This window comes from Cynoglossus semilaevis, chromosome 17 (genome assembly GCF_000523025.1).
Source record: "Cynoglossus semilaevis isolate Cse_v1.0 chromosome 17, Cse_v1.0, whole genome shotgun sequence".
In the NCBI taxonomy this organism is placed as follows: Eukaryota; Metazoa; Chordata; class Actinopteri; order Pleuronectiformes; family Cynoglossidae; genus Cynoglossus; species Cynoglossus semilaevis.
In genome coordinates, this window is record NC_024323.1 from 13,485,736 (window position 1) to 13,501,009 (window position 15,274).

Sequence of the window (15,274 nt, forward strand, 5' to 3'; positions counted from 1 at the left end):
GAGGAGGAGGAGGCGGCGGCGGCGGAGGAGTGGCGGGTAAAAGGAGAGGCTCGGAGAACGACTCGGTGTCACCCAGTGGCTCAGAGGATGCCCGAGAAGATCTGGCTGAGGTTGCAGTCGTGAAAGAGAAGACAGAAGCAGGAGGTGGGTCAAAGGCTAACCAAAAACCTAACCTCTGGCTACTGTTAGATCATCTAAGATACAATTTGATGAAAGCTAGCTTATGAGCTTTCAAGAATAGCTCAAAGTTAGCCAAACATGTTGCCAAAACGGGAATGTTTGTGAAGAAGTTGCCTTTTGCTCCTGCAGATTCCCAGCGCTCCCCCGTGCTCTCAGTCTCCCAGGAATGGTTTCCGATCCTGGACAAGGTCTTTGGGCAGAAATGGTGCAGTGACGTCCTACAGATTAAAGAGCTGGCTGTGGAGGGAGGTGGACGGGGCGAGGAGCGGGCGGAGCCTCCTATTACCTCCTCAGTGACCCTGGAGCCCGCGCCCTCCTCCCCACAGCAGGACCCCCGTTGGACACCTCTGGAGGACATGGAGGTGTTTTCTCCTGACCAAATCACTCTTGATGATACCGCGGACTCTCTGAGGAACCTCTCCGGCCCCTCCCACGGCCCCGCCCTGAGCCCTACCACCAACTTGAGCCAGGCAGCTGAGGCCCAACTCCCAGGTGAAGGTAAATTCTGCACCAAAGTTTTTAACTTAACGCTTTTACGACAATTGAACCTGGATTTTTAAAAACATCCTTCTGTGATTTGACACGTGGTCCCTGAAGGAGATTTCAGCAAATATCACTTTGAAAGCACTGAATCTGAACCCCCCTGGCTCCGCCCTTCTGACCTTTGCCCCCCCCACCTCTACCCCTCCTCCTTCTAGGCTCTTGTGGACGGCGGTCTTCAGCGTCAATGCTTCACCGTCTCCTCACGCTCCCGTCTCAGCTGTTGGAGGAAGATGATGGGGGAGAAGCAGGAACCGCAGACTCACTGGTCACCCTGGGCGGCGACGGTCCAAGGGATGCTGGTCCAGAAGGCGCCGAGGCAGGGGGTCCCAAGGATGAGGAGGATGAAGGAGGAGAGGAAGATAAAGGGAGGAAGGTGAGTAGGGAAGCTCTGACGTATGTCTGATGGAAAAACAAGTTCTTTAGATTTAATCTTTTTTTTTTGGTTCTGATTCAAACAGAAGAAGAGGCGGCGCGTTTGGTCAGAGTGTGACGAATGTGGGCGGAGCTTCAGCCGCATGTCTCTCCTGAAGGCTCACCGTCAGACCCACCTGACAGAAACCACGGCCATCGCTGACGGCGGCTCGTCTGCGTCTCCACACGCCTCCGCCCCCTCACCGTTAAGCTGCTCCAACTGTGGCAAGAGGTTCTCCTCAGTGACCCGCCTCCACAGCCACGTCCACACCCAGCACCCAGCCCAGCAGTCCTGAACCCACCTGTGGCAGGGACCGAAACATCACAACCAGACCCGAAGCAGAGCCGGTCCGACTTCAAGACCCGATCCGTGAACCTGATGCCTGACTCGGGTGACTTGACTTGATTTGGAGTACTGACCTGGCTCGCTGGACTTGGTTCCTGATTCCGATGCCTGGTGTCTGGTGAAAATGTTCTCGCTGTCCTCTCTCCCTCCCCCACGTGACCTCACTTCCTGTTACCTGCTGATGTCTTTTTGTGTGTCAAACCCTAAAATCTTCAAATGTTTGTTGTGGAACTTCATGTTTTTGCAGGCTCCGCCGAGTCGACATTTTTGTAAGGGTTATCGTGTCGCTGATGAGACAACAGGGGAACTGTCGTTACCTCTTCCTCCCTCCCTGCCTCCCTGCCCCGCTGCAGTACACTTGTTTGTCCACACCGACGCCTCCTGACTGAAACACTGATGGGTGTCAGAAGACAAAGGTCTAGTTTGTCCAAGTAAGTGCCCTATAATGGATAGACTCAGACCAGCAGAGGACTCCTCTGGCCCTCCCTCCTGATGAGCGTCAAGCTCATGTGGCTGCGGATGAGCATAAAAATAGCATAAATCGTGGAAATTTCTATTAGCTTTTTTTAACTACTAGCTTAGCTTGTGTTGATCCACAGCATCATGTGTGGGCACAAACCTTTTGTGTTAACATTTTTTTATTGAATGAACCAGCGCTGATATCAGTATTTTGAAGCGTCAGTTGTTTTTCTTTAATTTTTTTTAATTAAAATGTTCTGTAGCTTCAGCGTGAACTGCTGCAAAGATAGCCCATTTGGTGGCGCTGCCTCTTTCAAAATGCAAAAATGCAACAAAATAGTTAGGAACAACAAACCGTTGCTTATTATTTCCATTTTCTTTTTATTAGCCGTCGTTTTCTTTCTGTTCGAACCTGTAGATTTAAATGTAGCTCCATTTTTTTTTTTGTCTGACTGATGTCCATGGATGGAACTCTCATTTTGTATATAGGAATAGCTTCTTTTTAACAAACACCTCCTCCAAACCTTGCATGTCCAGCTTCTACTCTGCTTTGCTAACATCTGAAAAATAGCCGCTGCTTTTCTGCCAAATTTGAACGTGGTCGTCGTCTTTGTCATGTTTTTGGTTGCACTTTTTTTCCACATACCTCAATTTTTTTTTTTTAGAAATTGTTGGTGTTACAATTTTTTTCCATCCACACAAACCTCATTACCTCATCAGAGTCCATGTTTCATCACAGTCACTTTTATACTTTTTTTTTTTTGTTAAATTCCATTTTTCTACCCATGCCTACAGACTGTGTTTAAATGATGGACTCTGACTCCAGACTTCTGAGCAACTCGGACCAGAATGAAGGACAGTCCACACAGACAGATTACAGATGTGTGAAGTGACAGAAAATTTAAACAAACGACAAAAAATAATAGGAAAAGCGTATCTTTTGATAGCAAGGCAGGTAAAGGCTAGTCTTCACTGTGACATCACTGTGACATCACTGTGACATCACAGACAGCTGAAAACAAATTTATTTTAAATGAAAAGACATAGTGAGAATTAGGGACCTTAAAAATTTCTACTTCTGACATTTGTTGCTTTTTTGTAGCAGAATTGAGCTTAATGGAAATGACAACAGATAAAAAAAGGAACAAACCCCTAATATCCATTTTTTTTATAAGTTAATTTTCATAATTATGCTGATTTGCCTGACTTGAATGAAAGCAGTTTAGGTTAATGGCAATAATTGAAAAAACAAATAAATAAACAAAAGCTTTATTAATACCAGTAACAAACTTGAATGTCGGGTGCCCCAATATTATTATTATTATTATATAATTGATAATGTAAAAAAAACTGGTAAAAATGTATAACTCACAGTGAGGGATTCATACATCGACATAAAAATGTCTAAAGTTGATGAAGAAAATCATGAATTTCACTGACTGTCATCAACGAAAAAATGAATGGATCAGAGAGAAAAAAGTTTGGATGCAAAAAATATATTTTTTGTTTTGATTGACTTTTAAAAAATATAACAATTATGTGTGTGTGTGTGTATGTGTGTGTAATCTTAACAGAGCATCGTGCACTCAGTATCCTCCCTGTTACGGATTCAAAAAGACAGTGGTGTTATCGGTACCCAACAGTACTGTGGCGCCAAAATAAGCTGTGACTAAACTTTGTTGCTGATCTGCCGACCAGCTTTGAAACAGGAGCAAATCTGCCTTGGTTTTCCTTCTGATGATCACATAGATGCTACGTTGTTTACTTCAAAGATGGGTGCAATAAACACACTGGTCAAACATAAATAACGGTACCAACTATTGTTGTTATCCGTGAGTGCTCCAGCACCAACCTCATGTTCACCTCATGGTACCACAACCTTTTAGTACCAGGAACTGTTTTCGTCTTACAGTGGTTGCATTGTCTCATAGCAGACGGTTCACATACCTGCCCTCGGACCAGTCACTCACTGATGTCCGTCACTCTTTAACGAAAGTGGGTTTTAAAAAAAGTAGTTCTGATTGAAATGGAACACAGCAGGTTCTGTGACCGATGAGTAACGTTGGAGGTTCCTGAACTTCCTCTTACTTTCACCTCTGGAGCAGGGACTGTTTTGGCCTAAATACAATTTCGGATTCTTTTATCTACTGAAGTTCTCGCTCCTTGCTGTGAGGAAGCAGTTGTCCTGGTACTAGTTCCTGGTACATGTGCAAATGTTTCTTAACAGTTTTGTTATCCTGGAGATCTGGTCTGAAAGGGACCTTAAACCTAAAAAAAAGGGGTCTTAAACTAAAAGGGATCCACATCCACAGTGTTCCTGGAAGAACCCTGAGTTGGTCCCATGTGAATTAGTCAAGTGGGGTTCCACAGGGAACTATCCTGGATCTACTGCTCTGAGAATGAAAGGGATTTCTTAAACGGGTTTATATTTTTATGAAGTCAGTTTTTACTCTAAACTAAACTAAGTGACTCCCCTGTGTTTGGATTTGATGCAATACTTTTGATAAAAGCCAGTGTTAGGACAGCACTCTAAAAAAACCTGCTGGAGATTGAACTTCAGATTTCCTCAGTTGTTTTTACATTTGATGTTGAGTCTGAACAAAGTACTGTCAATGTTTTTTTTAACAATGGAATTATTAAATGTTACCCTCCCCCTCCCCTGTCTCTCCTTATATACGCATTTGTTTTAATTGGCGATATTTGATGTCCTATGTGACTGGGTACTTATAGGGATTTTTTTTTGTTGAAACAAAATCAATAAATGTTGACATTTACCGTCTGGAGTCTTTTTTTTCTGCAGCACTCTTCTGGAAAACCTCCACGCTGTAGGTTAATGTCGTGATTCATCATTCATTCATACAATTCATCACATGTCGAGGTGCTTTTATGGGATGCATTAGTTATAACCAAGTGCAGTGACGTCTGATCTTGTCCTATAGGGTTGAGTCGCAAAATGTCCTGAAACCCCAATCAAAAAAAAAAATCAAATGAAGAGCAGCCTACCATGAAAGAATCCTTTGATTCACCCACTTCAATAGTCAGAGATTCAAACTGTTTTACTTAAATTACACAGTTACCAAACATGTATGACAAACCCAACTCCGATACCAACCAGGTCTGTTCTGAAGGCGTAGCTAGTAATAGAAATGAACTCATCAGGTTCAGATTAAACCAGACCGTCAGCCCCAGGTAAGACACCTGTCCAGATTTAGTACATACAAGTATATTAGACATGTATTATTATTATTATATATTTATGAAGAGCAGCCTACCATGAAAGAATCCTTTGATTCACCCACTTCAATAAATGTAGATTCAAACTGTTTTACTTAAATTACACAGTTACCAAACATGTATGACAAACCCAACTCCGACACCAACCAGGTCTGTTCTGAAGGCGTAGCTAGTAATAGAAATGAACTCATCAGGTTCAGATTAAACCAGACCGTCAGCCCCAGGGAAGACACCTGTCCAGATTTAGTACATACAAGTATATTAGACATGTATTATTATTATTATATATTTATATTGAATGAAATATAATTTTACAAAACAAATCCTGAACATAAACTGTTTGTGTATTTTTTTATGTTCAAAATTCATCAAGCGGGCCAGATGGATTAGACAGTCCTTTAATGGCATTAAATTAAATTTTGTAATGTTACCTCGCTGCTTTATTTTCTTTTTATTTAATATTGTTCTGCTCCCAGTGATGATGATGATAAAATGATATTGAGGGTTTTTTTTTGTAGTATTTTGTCTGTAATGTTGCTTTACTGAATCAATCTTTTTGATTTTAGGGAATATAAATAATGGCCGCGTTCACGCTAATGTGCCCGCGACTATATTCCCACCTACCGCCCTTACCTGCTCGGGCACGAGGAAGGAGGAGGGAAGAGGAGAAGAAGAAGGAGAAGGAGAATGAGAATATAGATGAGGGAGGGAGGAGGGAAGACGGAAGGAGTGAAGGTAAGAAGGAGGGAGTTGTGATAGAGGGAGGAGAGGAGGAGAGGCGGCGGGTGGACGTGGCGGCTCCGGTGGAGAAGCTGTGATTGACGGACAGCGAAGGGAAGTGCAGCGGCCATGATCCGGACCAGCATCAGGTAAAAGCTCCGCTCTGACGGCTCTGATCCGCGGCCGCACAGCGGCGTGTTATCCGTTCCCTCTATCTGAACAGCGGCCTGTCTGACGCATGGGGAGCCGCGTCAGTGCGAGCGCCGCCGCCGCCGCTTTCCCTCCATCGTTGAGTGTTATGTGTTTTTGCATTTTTCTCGTGTTTGTGTGAGTTTGTCTTTCCCCCTCTCCTCTCCAGCCTCAGCCCCCCGCCCCCTCACCCACTCTGTCCCTCTGCAAACGTCAGTGAGTCCCGCTGCTGAGCTGCGGAGGCCTCCGGAGGATGAGGGGACGCACAAGATGGCGTCCGGCATCTTAGCAACTGTTCAAGCAGTGCTAGCGCAGTTAGCGCCGCACCGAAAACTCTGCTAACTGCATTGTATCTGTCTGTTCTGGCCATAGCACTCACAGTGTTTCGTTTAGCCCACTGAACTCTATCAACTCTTCCAGCCACAGCTTTGTTAGTCACGTTACCACTTTCGGCTAGCACTGCTATGTCTGCTAACTGTATTTGTTACATCTGCTAACACTGTCAGCTCACTACGTTGTGTTGTTTGACTAACCTTTGCCAAATCTGCTACATGTCTCATTAGACGCTCTCTGTCAGATACTGGAGGTCATAGCTGTGATATTTATGTTTGTTGTAATAGTTTTCAAACCCTGTTAGCATTCTTAGCTCGCACAAAGGTAGCTTTACCCCAGCAACATCAGTTTTATTGATTAAAATAAATAAATATTCACATATACATATTCACAGTGTCATGTGGTGAAAGCTTCACTGTACTTTATGTAGGACAGAGGTCTATTTTGTTTTTATTTTGTATCTAAAAAGAGTTTCAAGAAGTGTTTTTACTGTGAGGGTCCCTCACAGTCAGGCTCCTATTAGAACGCTGACCCGTAAATTGGTCACATGTGGAGACCTGCCCCTCCGCCCCATTGTTTTGTCTGTCAAGTGAGTCTCATGTCTGTCCCACTTGTGTCTCCACAGGCTGGTCTCTGTCAGCTGTGTGTAAGGCTGAGCTGAGGGGGGGCCACATCTCTCTCACGTTGAAGGCTCCATTCATCTCCCCAGGACTGGAAGCTCGGTTGTTTGTTTTTTTTTAAGGACAGTTTGTTGCCAGCCGTCATCGTCGTTCTCATTAGAGTCAGGTGGGGAGGATTAGCTCCGCCCCCTCACCATGACAGACCTGGAGATGGACTGTTTGAGTCTGGGCTTGTCCACCGACTGCAGCTCCCCTCGGGGCCTGGACCCCTCCCTGCAGGCGGACTGCAGCTCGGGTCCTGCCGCCTCAGCCCCCATTCCCTCCCTGGCCCTCCTCTCCTCCGACTGCACCACGCCCACGCTGAGCTCATTGGCGGCGGAGATTGCCGAGCCTCTGGTGATGCTGCCGTGCGTGAAGAGCGAACCCGAGGATGAAGACCTGGAGACCATCAGGACTGTTGACCTGTCGGAGATTCAGCCTCTGTCCACGGCCGAGCTGGGGCAGGACCAGATCAAGATGGAGATCAGTGGACTGGACTACATCAAGTCTGAACATCACGGCCACCATCAGAACCAGCAGCACCACCTGGATCAGTTTCATCACAGCGACGTTCCAGAGTTAGACTACAAGTCCCCCTACGAGCCCAGCTCTGTCTTCGACTACATCTCTCAGGTAAAAGACGAGTCTGCAGACTTGGTGGTTCCCACCGTTAGCAGAGTCCACAGCGTTCTTAGCGCTAGCTAACAAGGCTAATAGAGATATCAGAGTTAATAGAGCTAGCAGTCTAGGCACAGTTAGCTTACTTTGGAAAAATAGCAAAAAAATAATTCACACAATCTAACACTTGCCCCTTAATCCTCACAATGTTATTTTTTTATCAATATATTTTGGTAAAAAAAAGAATAAAAAATCGGACCTACCACCCACTGACAGTAATGCCACCCTGGCTGCACTCACACTGGCACAGATGCATTAGCTGTCAGTAAACCCAAGGCTGAAGAATAATAAAAGAAAAGAAAGAGTTTATAGAAAACGTTTGATGTTGTTGAATGTTTGAATGAGTGATGATGACTCGTCTTCCATGTGACAGGTAACTGATTCTCTGGACTACATCAAGTCTGACCACCAGGTGGACCTGCAGTGTTACTACACCACAGATCTCAGCTCCCTGAAGTCAGAGTACCCCGAGTCCAACGGCATGGCCGCCCACCTGCAGCACAACGGCCTAGAGTCCATACACATGGCTGAGCTCCGTACGGAGCTCAACAAGCTCCGCCCTGACACCCTGCTCCTGGACGGTATAGGCAAACTGGACCCTGAGTTCGGAGGAGGGGGACAGTACGACCCGTCTGCCGAGGACGGGAAGGCGTCGGCTGGGTCGTCTGCGGGTGCGACCGGACCAGGGTCGGGAGGAGGAGGTCGAGGCAGAAGTCTGGCCGTCAACAAGAAGAGTCTGACTGTGAGGAAACCTCGGAACATGCAGGGGGAAAAGCCCTTCTCCTGCACGCAGTGCGGGAAGAACTTTAGCACGCTGGGGAACCTGAAAACACACCAGCGCATCCATACAGGCGAGCGCCCTTACACCTGCTCACAGTGCGGCAAGAGTTTTGGTCAGGCGGGGAACCTGAAGCGACACCAGCTGATTCACACGGGCCAGAAGCCCTACGTGTGTGCACACTGCCCCAAAGGCTTCACCAAGGCCGACGACCTGCGCTCACACCAGCGCCTGCACACGGGCGAGCGGCCCTTCATCTGCCTCACCTGTGGCAAGAGCTTTGGCCAGTCCAAGGAGCTAAAGGCGCACCATCTGAGCCACACGGGCGAGCGGCCCTACTGCTGCCTGCACTGCGGCAAGAGCTTCAGCAAGGAGATGAGCTGGCGCAACCACGTGCAGATCCACACGGGTGAGAAACCCTTCACCTGTTCTCAATGCGGCAAGACTTTCAGCAACTCAGGCGTCCTGAAAACCCACGAGAAGATCCACAGCGGCGAGCGGCCCTTTGGCTGCACGCAGTGCGGCAAGAGCTTTGGCCGCCTGGGCCACCTTAAGGCGCACCAGCAGATCCACACGGGCGAGCGGCCGTACGCCTGTCCTCACTGTGGCAAGACTTTCAGTCAGTCAGGTCACCTCAAAGCACACGAGCAGATCCACAGACGAGAGCGATCGGACACAGCCAGCAGCAGCAGCAGCAGCAGCAGCACAGTGGGGAGTGACAGCAGCTAAGGCCACGCCCCCCCTTTAACCTCCCAGTTAAAAACAAAGTATTATCTTTTTTTTTTTTTTTTTTTAATTCTGTATCTATGAACTGTTTTCTACTTTTAAATACCTTTGTGCTCTTTTACATTCTACATGTGGGGTCTGTTGGGAATTTGGGCGGGGCCTGTAAAAAGACCATCATTCCGGACTGATGGAGGAGATAACTCCCCCCCTTCTTTTTTAAGAATTTAAAAAAAAAAAACCACACACACAATGCTTAGTTTCTTGGTTGCCTGCCTGCACCAATGTCCTGGTTGGAAACACTTCATCCTCTCGTTGCTCATTGTTTGTGTAGTGACACCAGAGCAGGGTTTTACCTGCAACAGCTCCAGCAGTCCTGACTTATGTGATTCCAGATCCCGATACTGTGGCCTTCATGTTCCGATGATCCCAGCAGAACTTCAGGGTCATCACTAAATGTTAAGCCCAGGTCCCGTTTTTTTACTTCACTCAGTAAATAATGAATTTGAAAAGAAAAAAAACAGTCCACAAACATTGAACCCTGAGCCTTCTGGTGACAGGGGGCGCTGCCACTACAGCACTCTAACCTCTAAAATTAGATTAAAAAATAACGAGAGTTAAAAATATTTATAAATGAACATTTAGAATAAATGTTTTAAATCAAACTTTAAGTAACAGAGTAAATTAAAAGGACTATTTAACACTTAAAAGCGGCATTTACAGGAGTTAGTTATCTCAATTGTTTAATATCACAACTTCTAATCGAGTTGGAATCATGGCCAAGTTTGTCCAGCAGAGTGTGCTGTGTCCTCACTTTCAGTGCAGTACCTTCATCCAACTTTTGAAAAGCACTTACTTTGTTTTAAAGCTAAATATATATGTTTACAGTTTAAAAAAAAAAGAACAGATTTTTGTCAATTATGATTTTTTTTTTACAAAAGTGACCTGTAGGAGAAGTTTGTAATTATTTTATAAACTGTTTATAAACTAGGTTTTCACAAACAGTAGGATAAACTGTCAACACCTTTAGGTCTGTGAACCTGGACTAGGGATCCCGTCTGTTTCTGTTATGAAACGAGGGGGTGGAGCTAAAGTGACTTGGACTAGTTTCACACTGCAGGTCTCTTAGGATGTGGGTCAACGAGTCATATGTGGACCACAAAGACCTGCAGTGCAGTGTGGTCTTAGTCTACGCACAATTGGTCCAGTTGTCGGAGGCCTCAGGAAATATGACCCGAGAACCTAGTAACCAACTACAGTACTGGTAACTACAGCTTGGATTCTGGGACCAAAACAAACAAAGTACCAAGTTGTTACTGCCAGAAACAGGAAGTTGCTGCTTTTACCCCACGTGTAGAACACATCAGTATTGTTTGATTCCAGGTTCAACCTCGAGACCTAATCTTTGTTGGAGTTTTCTCTCAGTTGCCAAATGAACTGAACAGTGTTGATGTGAACAGGGTAGTGTTTTAGTTTTTTTTTCACACAAGTTCAGTAGCGTCTACTGAAGCCCATCTTCAATCGGACAATGCCCCCCCGTCACATCCCCTTCCCATTTTCCTGTAAACCAATCATCCTATGACCCTTGACCTGACACTAGTGACCTTGGTTGGAAACTGATAAATGTTTACAGATGTTTGAAATCAAGTAATAATTTTTACCACATGCAGACATTGTCACCCCCTGGTGGCTAAACACTAGTTAACTCCTGCTGACAAATAATGTTTAAAAAATGATTGAAACATTTTTTTTTGTTTGTTTGTTTTAGTTTGACAAAATGTCAATCTCATCAGCTGGATGGACTCTGTTTTTTTTTTTTTCTAGACATCAGTTCTTCCCTGTGGTTGCCATCGGTACTACTACGTCTACTTTTAATTTTATCCACGTGACAATGTTTCCAGTCTGTTCCTGTGTGTCAGATCAGTGGCGTGTTCTTTTTAGAACACCTGGAGACCACAACAGCCAGCTCAAGTTTCTCAGCGCAGCAGCTAGCCAGTTAAAGTTAACTTCAGCTGCGTTGGCGTCTTCAGCCGTGCCGACGGCCATGACAGCGTTTTGCTAAAGCCATTCACCTGCATCACCTAAATTCAGGCCCTGCCTTCTGTGAAGGGTACAAGTGTCTGATCACTTTTTGTTTTCCTAACAATGATGTCTAAAAGCTAGCAGCAATGATTCCAGTCCCTGATTTAGCAGTTTTAGATTCAGGTTACTAAGCTGTTGTTCCATAACATTCCAGCAGGGGCTCTAACCTGTCTGACTACATTTAACTGACCAAATTTGTCAATTTTTTTTTTTTTAATTATCACTGTCACTTTATCAACATCAGCATCAGTCCATGTAACACTCCAGGCATTTAGCCCCGCCCATCAGGGTAATTGATCAACAAGGTTCAATGCTGTAAATGTTGTGTCAACAAGTAAACATAACCTGTAGAACCAAAGGACGGCTAGTACTTGGCACGCTACCTGTTGCCAGCAGGCCCCGCCCACCTTTAGATAAATTTATGTTGATGAACTGCCTTAACATTTTTGAAAACTGAGAAACTGCTTTCAACCAATCAAATCAGGTGAATGTGACGACGCGTCGTTCTTTACATCTTTAAATGTGTACGTCGGCATCAGACCCGGAAAAAAAGACACTCGGCAGATGACGGTTACAGCTCAAGAACCCCCCCCCTGTTGTCCACAGTTGTGTTTGATAATCCAAAAAGGACCAAAATATCCTTTCGAACCATTCCAACCGACCGGCCTCAGCGTCCCACAGATCACTCACTGTGTTCAGATCTATTCCTCATTTATTAAAAAAAAAAAAGAAAATAGAAAAACTGAAGGACTTTATTACAGAAAATGTTTCTCACTCTTGTTTTTATACGTTGTTTATTTTGTTGATATGTCATGTGACACATTTTCAGTAACTTTACAGGAAGTGAATATTTTACACAAAACATTATTAAAAAAAATTTAATGGAAAAATTACTCCCCTCTGAAGAGTTGTACTTTTGTTGAACCTCTGGATCTAAACAGTGATGTCATAATTGAATGTATGGTGGGAAACTCCACCCTCCCTATCTGGGTGGGTGGGGGGGGGCTGTTTTGATATTTCAAGACTTAATACAAAAATACAGGTGACCACCAGGAGGCAGTAATCTTGTGGCCTAGCATTTTTTGCTTAACTTTAATATGATTCTGAGCTACATTAGATTTATTTTATTTATTTTTTTATTTTGGCATTTTCTTTAGCTTTTTTCAGTTCAGTGAGATGTTTGTTTTTTGTTTTATTTTATTGTTTGTCATGTTTAACACCTATTATATTATATTTTTGGTAAGTAATGTAAAATATTGGCTAACCTTGAGCCAGTTTCTGCTATATTTCCAGCTAACCATTAGCAGGTTTTGCTAAATATTGGGACACATTTGTAGATACCAGTGCTATTGGCTGAAATGTATCCACCTTTGCCATTGGCCAATACTTACTGAACTTTTAATTAAACATTCAGACACGTTTTGTTGGGTTTAATTGACATTTATTTCTAGAATGATCAGGGAAAGCGAGTTGAAGAACATGACCTGTTCTTCCTCCGGATGGGCCCTGGACGAGCGGCAGACGTGATTGGCTTACACCGACTCCTCCCCTGATCACAGCAGATGATTGGCCTCAGATCCTCTCCTCAATGACTTTGGTGATGACTTTGGTCGTGACAGTGGATGAGGAGGAGGAGGAACCTCTGCAGAACCAGGAACACGAGACAGAGTTGTGTCTACACGCAGCTACAGCTAAGTATTAACTACTGGACTTCAGATGGATTATCAAAGTTTTAGTTCAAAGGTCTGCGGTCCACATGGGATCTTTCTTACCCGCTTCCCTCTCCGTCCAGCAGCCTCCTGTACTCGGCGATCTCCATCTCCAGTCGGGTCTTGATGTCCAGCAGCATCTGGTACTCCTGGGACTGTCTCTCCAGGTCTGCCCTGAGCTGAACCAGTTGCTCCTCCATCCCCGTCACCTGCAGAAGAACCAGACCTTAGTCCTCACACTCCACCTGACTCTAGACTGAAAAGAGACTCCAGCTGAACCACCATCAGGCCCAACACCAGCTGAGGAACATGGACCTGAAGTTTCAGTTCCGTCGAACCAGAGTCTGGACATTTCACCGTCACAACACGTGTCAGACTTTGGTTCCTCACCTGAATCTGGTACCCGTTCAACTGCATGGAGTAGCGGCTCTGGATTTCGGCCAGTTGAGATTCAAGAGAGGCTTTCTGTGGAATGGAGCTGGGTTTAGTCTCTCTACTATGACCAAAGTGAAGGACTTGAAGGAACGTGGAACGGTCTTACCATGCTGAGCTGGGACTGAAGCTCGATCTCCAGGGCACTGAGCTGACTCTTCACCTCCTTCACCTCCGACGTTGTCGACTTCAGTGTCATTTCTGTGGTGGCCATTTCCTGAGTGAGCGCCTCTGACTGTCAGGGTCAGGGCGTGGGGGCAGGAGGAGAGTCACCAGCAGGAAAAAGCCACACGTCACAGACTGATAGCAGGAGATTTGGGGACAGAAGTACGAGACAGACCAGTGTTCTTCTCCTCACCTTGCTCTGGTACCAGGACTCTAGCTCTTTGCGGTTCTTGGCAGCGATTGCCTCGTAGTGGTCTCTAATGTCTTCCATGACTTTGCTGAGGTCGTCCTGAGGAGCAGCGTCCACCTCGACGTTCACCTGACCACTCATCTGAGTCCTCATGGACATCAAGTCCTGAGGAGGAGATTCAGACGGGACGAGGTAAGGTCCACACATGTCCAGAAAGACTGACGTTTACATGGTGGTTAGCATGTTACCTATATGTGTTATGTGTTATCAGCATGTATATTTATATTGTTAGCTTCTTGATATTTGAATATTTTGATCATTTTTTTCTCCTTTTTTAGTTTAAATCCTGTTGCCTGAACTTGTGTAATCAAGATTCTGAACTAGTTTATTCCAGTTTATTCTAAATACTGCAGTGTTCTTAGCTGTTAATACAACAAAAGTAGTGGCTGGAGCGCCTGTACCTCCTCGTGGTTGGTCTTCATGAGGACCAGCTCCTCCTTCAGGCTCTCGATCTGCATGGTTAGATCCGTCTTGGCCACACCCAGTTCTCCCAGCAGCATCTTCAGACCGGCGGTGTCAGCCTCCACGGACTGACGCATGGACAGTTCGTTCTCAAACCTGCAGAGGGTGAAGGAGAGCAAACAAACGTGTTTCAAGAAAAAGCCCCCAAATTTGTGTGTAAGTCTGCACGGACGTCTGTTTTTCATACTTGACTCTAAAATCGTCCTGAGCCAGTTTAGCGTTGTCGATGCTGAGAATAACTGTTCCTTTAGCGATGATGGCATCCTGGATCTGACGGTCAACAACCAAGAACAGATTGTTAACAACAACAACAGTAGGACAGATCAACAACACATGGTCAAGATGAAGCAGCCGTTTTCACTAGAACACGGCTCGGTTTTTCTGCAGCCTCACTTTTCCCTGCAGTTCTGCGATGGTGCTGTAGAAGTGGCTGTAGTCCCTGGTGGACGGCCCCACTTTGTTCTCCACAAACTCTCGGATCTTCAGCTCGAGATCGGCGTTTGCCTTCTCCAGTGCCGCCACTTTGGTCAGATACGTGGCCAGACGGTCGTTCAGGTTCTGCATAGTGAACTTCTCGTTTCCAATGACGCTGTCGTCAGCTCCTCCTCCGAATCCACCTCCGCCAGCACCAAAACCTCCGCCAGCACCAAAACCTGCACCGCCACCAAAACTAGAGCCACCACCATAACCTCCACCTGCACCGCCACCAAAACTAGAGCGGCCACCAAAACTAGAGCCACCACCATAACCTGCACCACCTCCAAAGCTGCTGCCCCCAGAGGAGAAGAGCCTGCTGCCCGTAGACACCTGCACTCCTCTGCCTCCTGCTCCTCCCACCATGCTGAAGGAGCTCATACCGCCACTGCCACCACCACCACCACCACCACCGCTGGAGCGGGTGGGGGGGGGCGGGGAGGAAAG

The 15,274-nt window shown here is 45.7% G+C and overlaps 3 protein-coding genes across 9 annotated transcripts in view; 1 reads left to right on the forward strand and 2 right to left on the reverse strand.

The window, feature by feature from the left end:
• The window catches only part of LOC103393431 (RNA binding protein fox-1 homolog 1), a 363,631-nt gene that overhangs the window by 304,449 nt on the left and 43,908 nt on the right, over positions 1-15,274 (reverse strand). The gene's annotated exons all lie outside the window — the stretch shown is intronic.
• LOC103393441 (zinc finger protein 773) lies at positions 5,754-12,064 on the forward strand. The gene is made up of 3 exons (XM_008330410.3): positions 5,754-6,042; positions 7,041-7,707; positions 8,126-12,064. Exons 2-3 carry the CDS (start codon positions 7,231-7,233, stop codon positions 9,257-9,259), a joined length of 1,611 nt encoding a protein of 536 aa, XP_008328632.1. The 5' UTR covers positions 5,754-6,042; positions 7,041-7,230; the 3' UTR covers positions 9,260-12,064.
• The window catches only part of LOC103393440 (keratin, type I cytoskeletal 13-like), a 4,560-nt gene continuing 2,045 nt past the window's right edge, over positions 12,760-15,274 (reverse strand). The window contains exons 1-8 of one of the 2 annotated variants that reach the window (XM_008330408.2): positions 14,747-15,248; positions 14,541-14,623; positions 14,293-14,449; positions 13,835-13,996; positions 13,586-13,711; positions 13,435-13,509; positions 13,108-13,253; positions 12,760-12,977 (exon numbers count right to left, since the gene is read on the reverse strand). In XM_008330408.2, coding sequence (XP_008328630.2) covers positions 12,908-12,977; positions 13,108-13,253; positions 13,435-13,509; positions 13,586-13,711; positions 13,835-13,996; positions 14,293-14,449; positions 14,541-14,623; positions 14,747-15,208 — 1,281 coding nt within the window. In that variant the 5' untranslated portion in view covers positions 15,209-15,248 and the 3' untranslated portion in view covers positions 12,760-12,907. Of the gene's footprint in view, positions 12,978-13,107; positions 13,254-13,434; positions 13,510-13,585; positions 13,712-13,834; positions 13,997-14,292; positions 14,450-14,540; positions 14,624-14,746; positions 15,253-15,274 lie in introns of those variants that run through there. The other variant, XM_025064631.1, reaches the window with a different exon arrangement.

What these genes read in the sequence shown, in the direction of transcription:
- LOC103393441 (XM_008330410.3), top strand. Translation starts at nt 7,231, where the DNA reads ATGACAGACCTGGAGATGGACTGTTTGAGTCTGGGCTTGTCCACCGAC. An exon ending in TCTTCGACTACATCTCTCAG is followed by an intron (nt 7,708 to 8,125) that starts GTAAAAGACGAG and finishes TCCATGTGACAG; the next exon opens with GTAACTGATTCTCTGGACTA.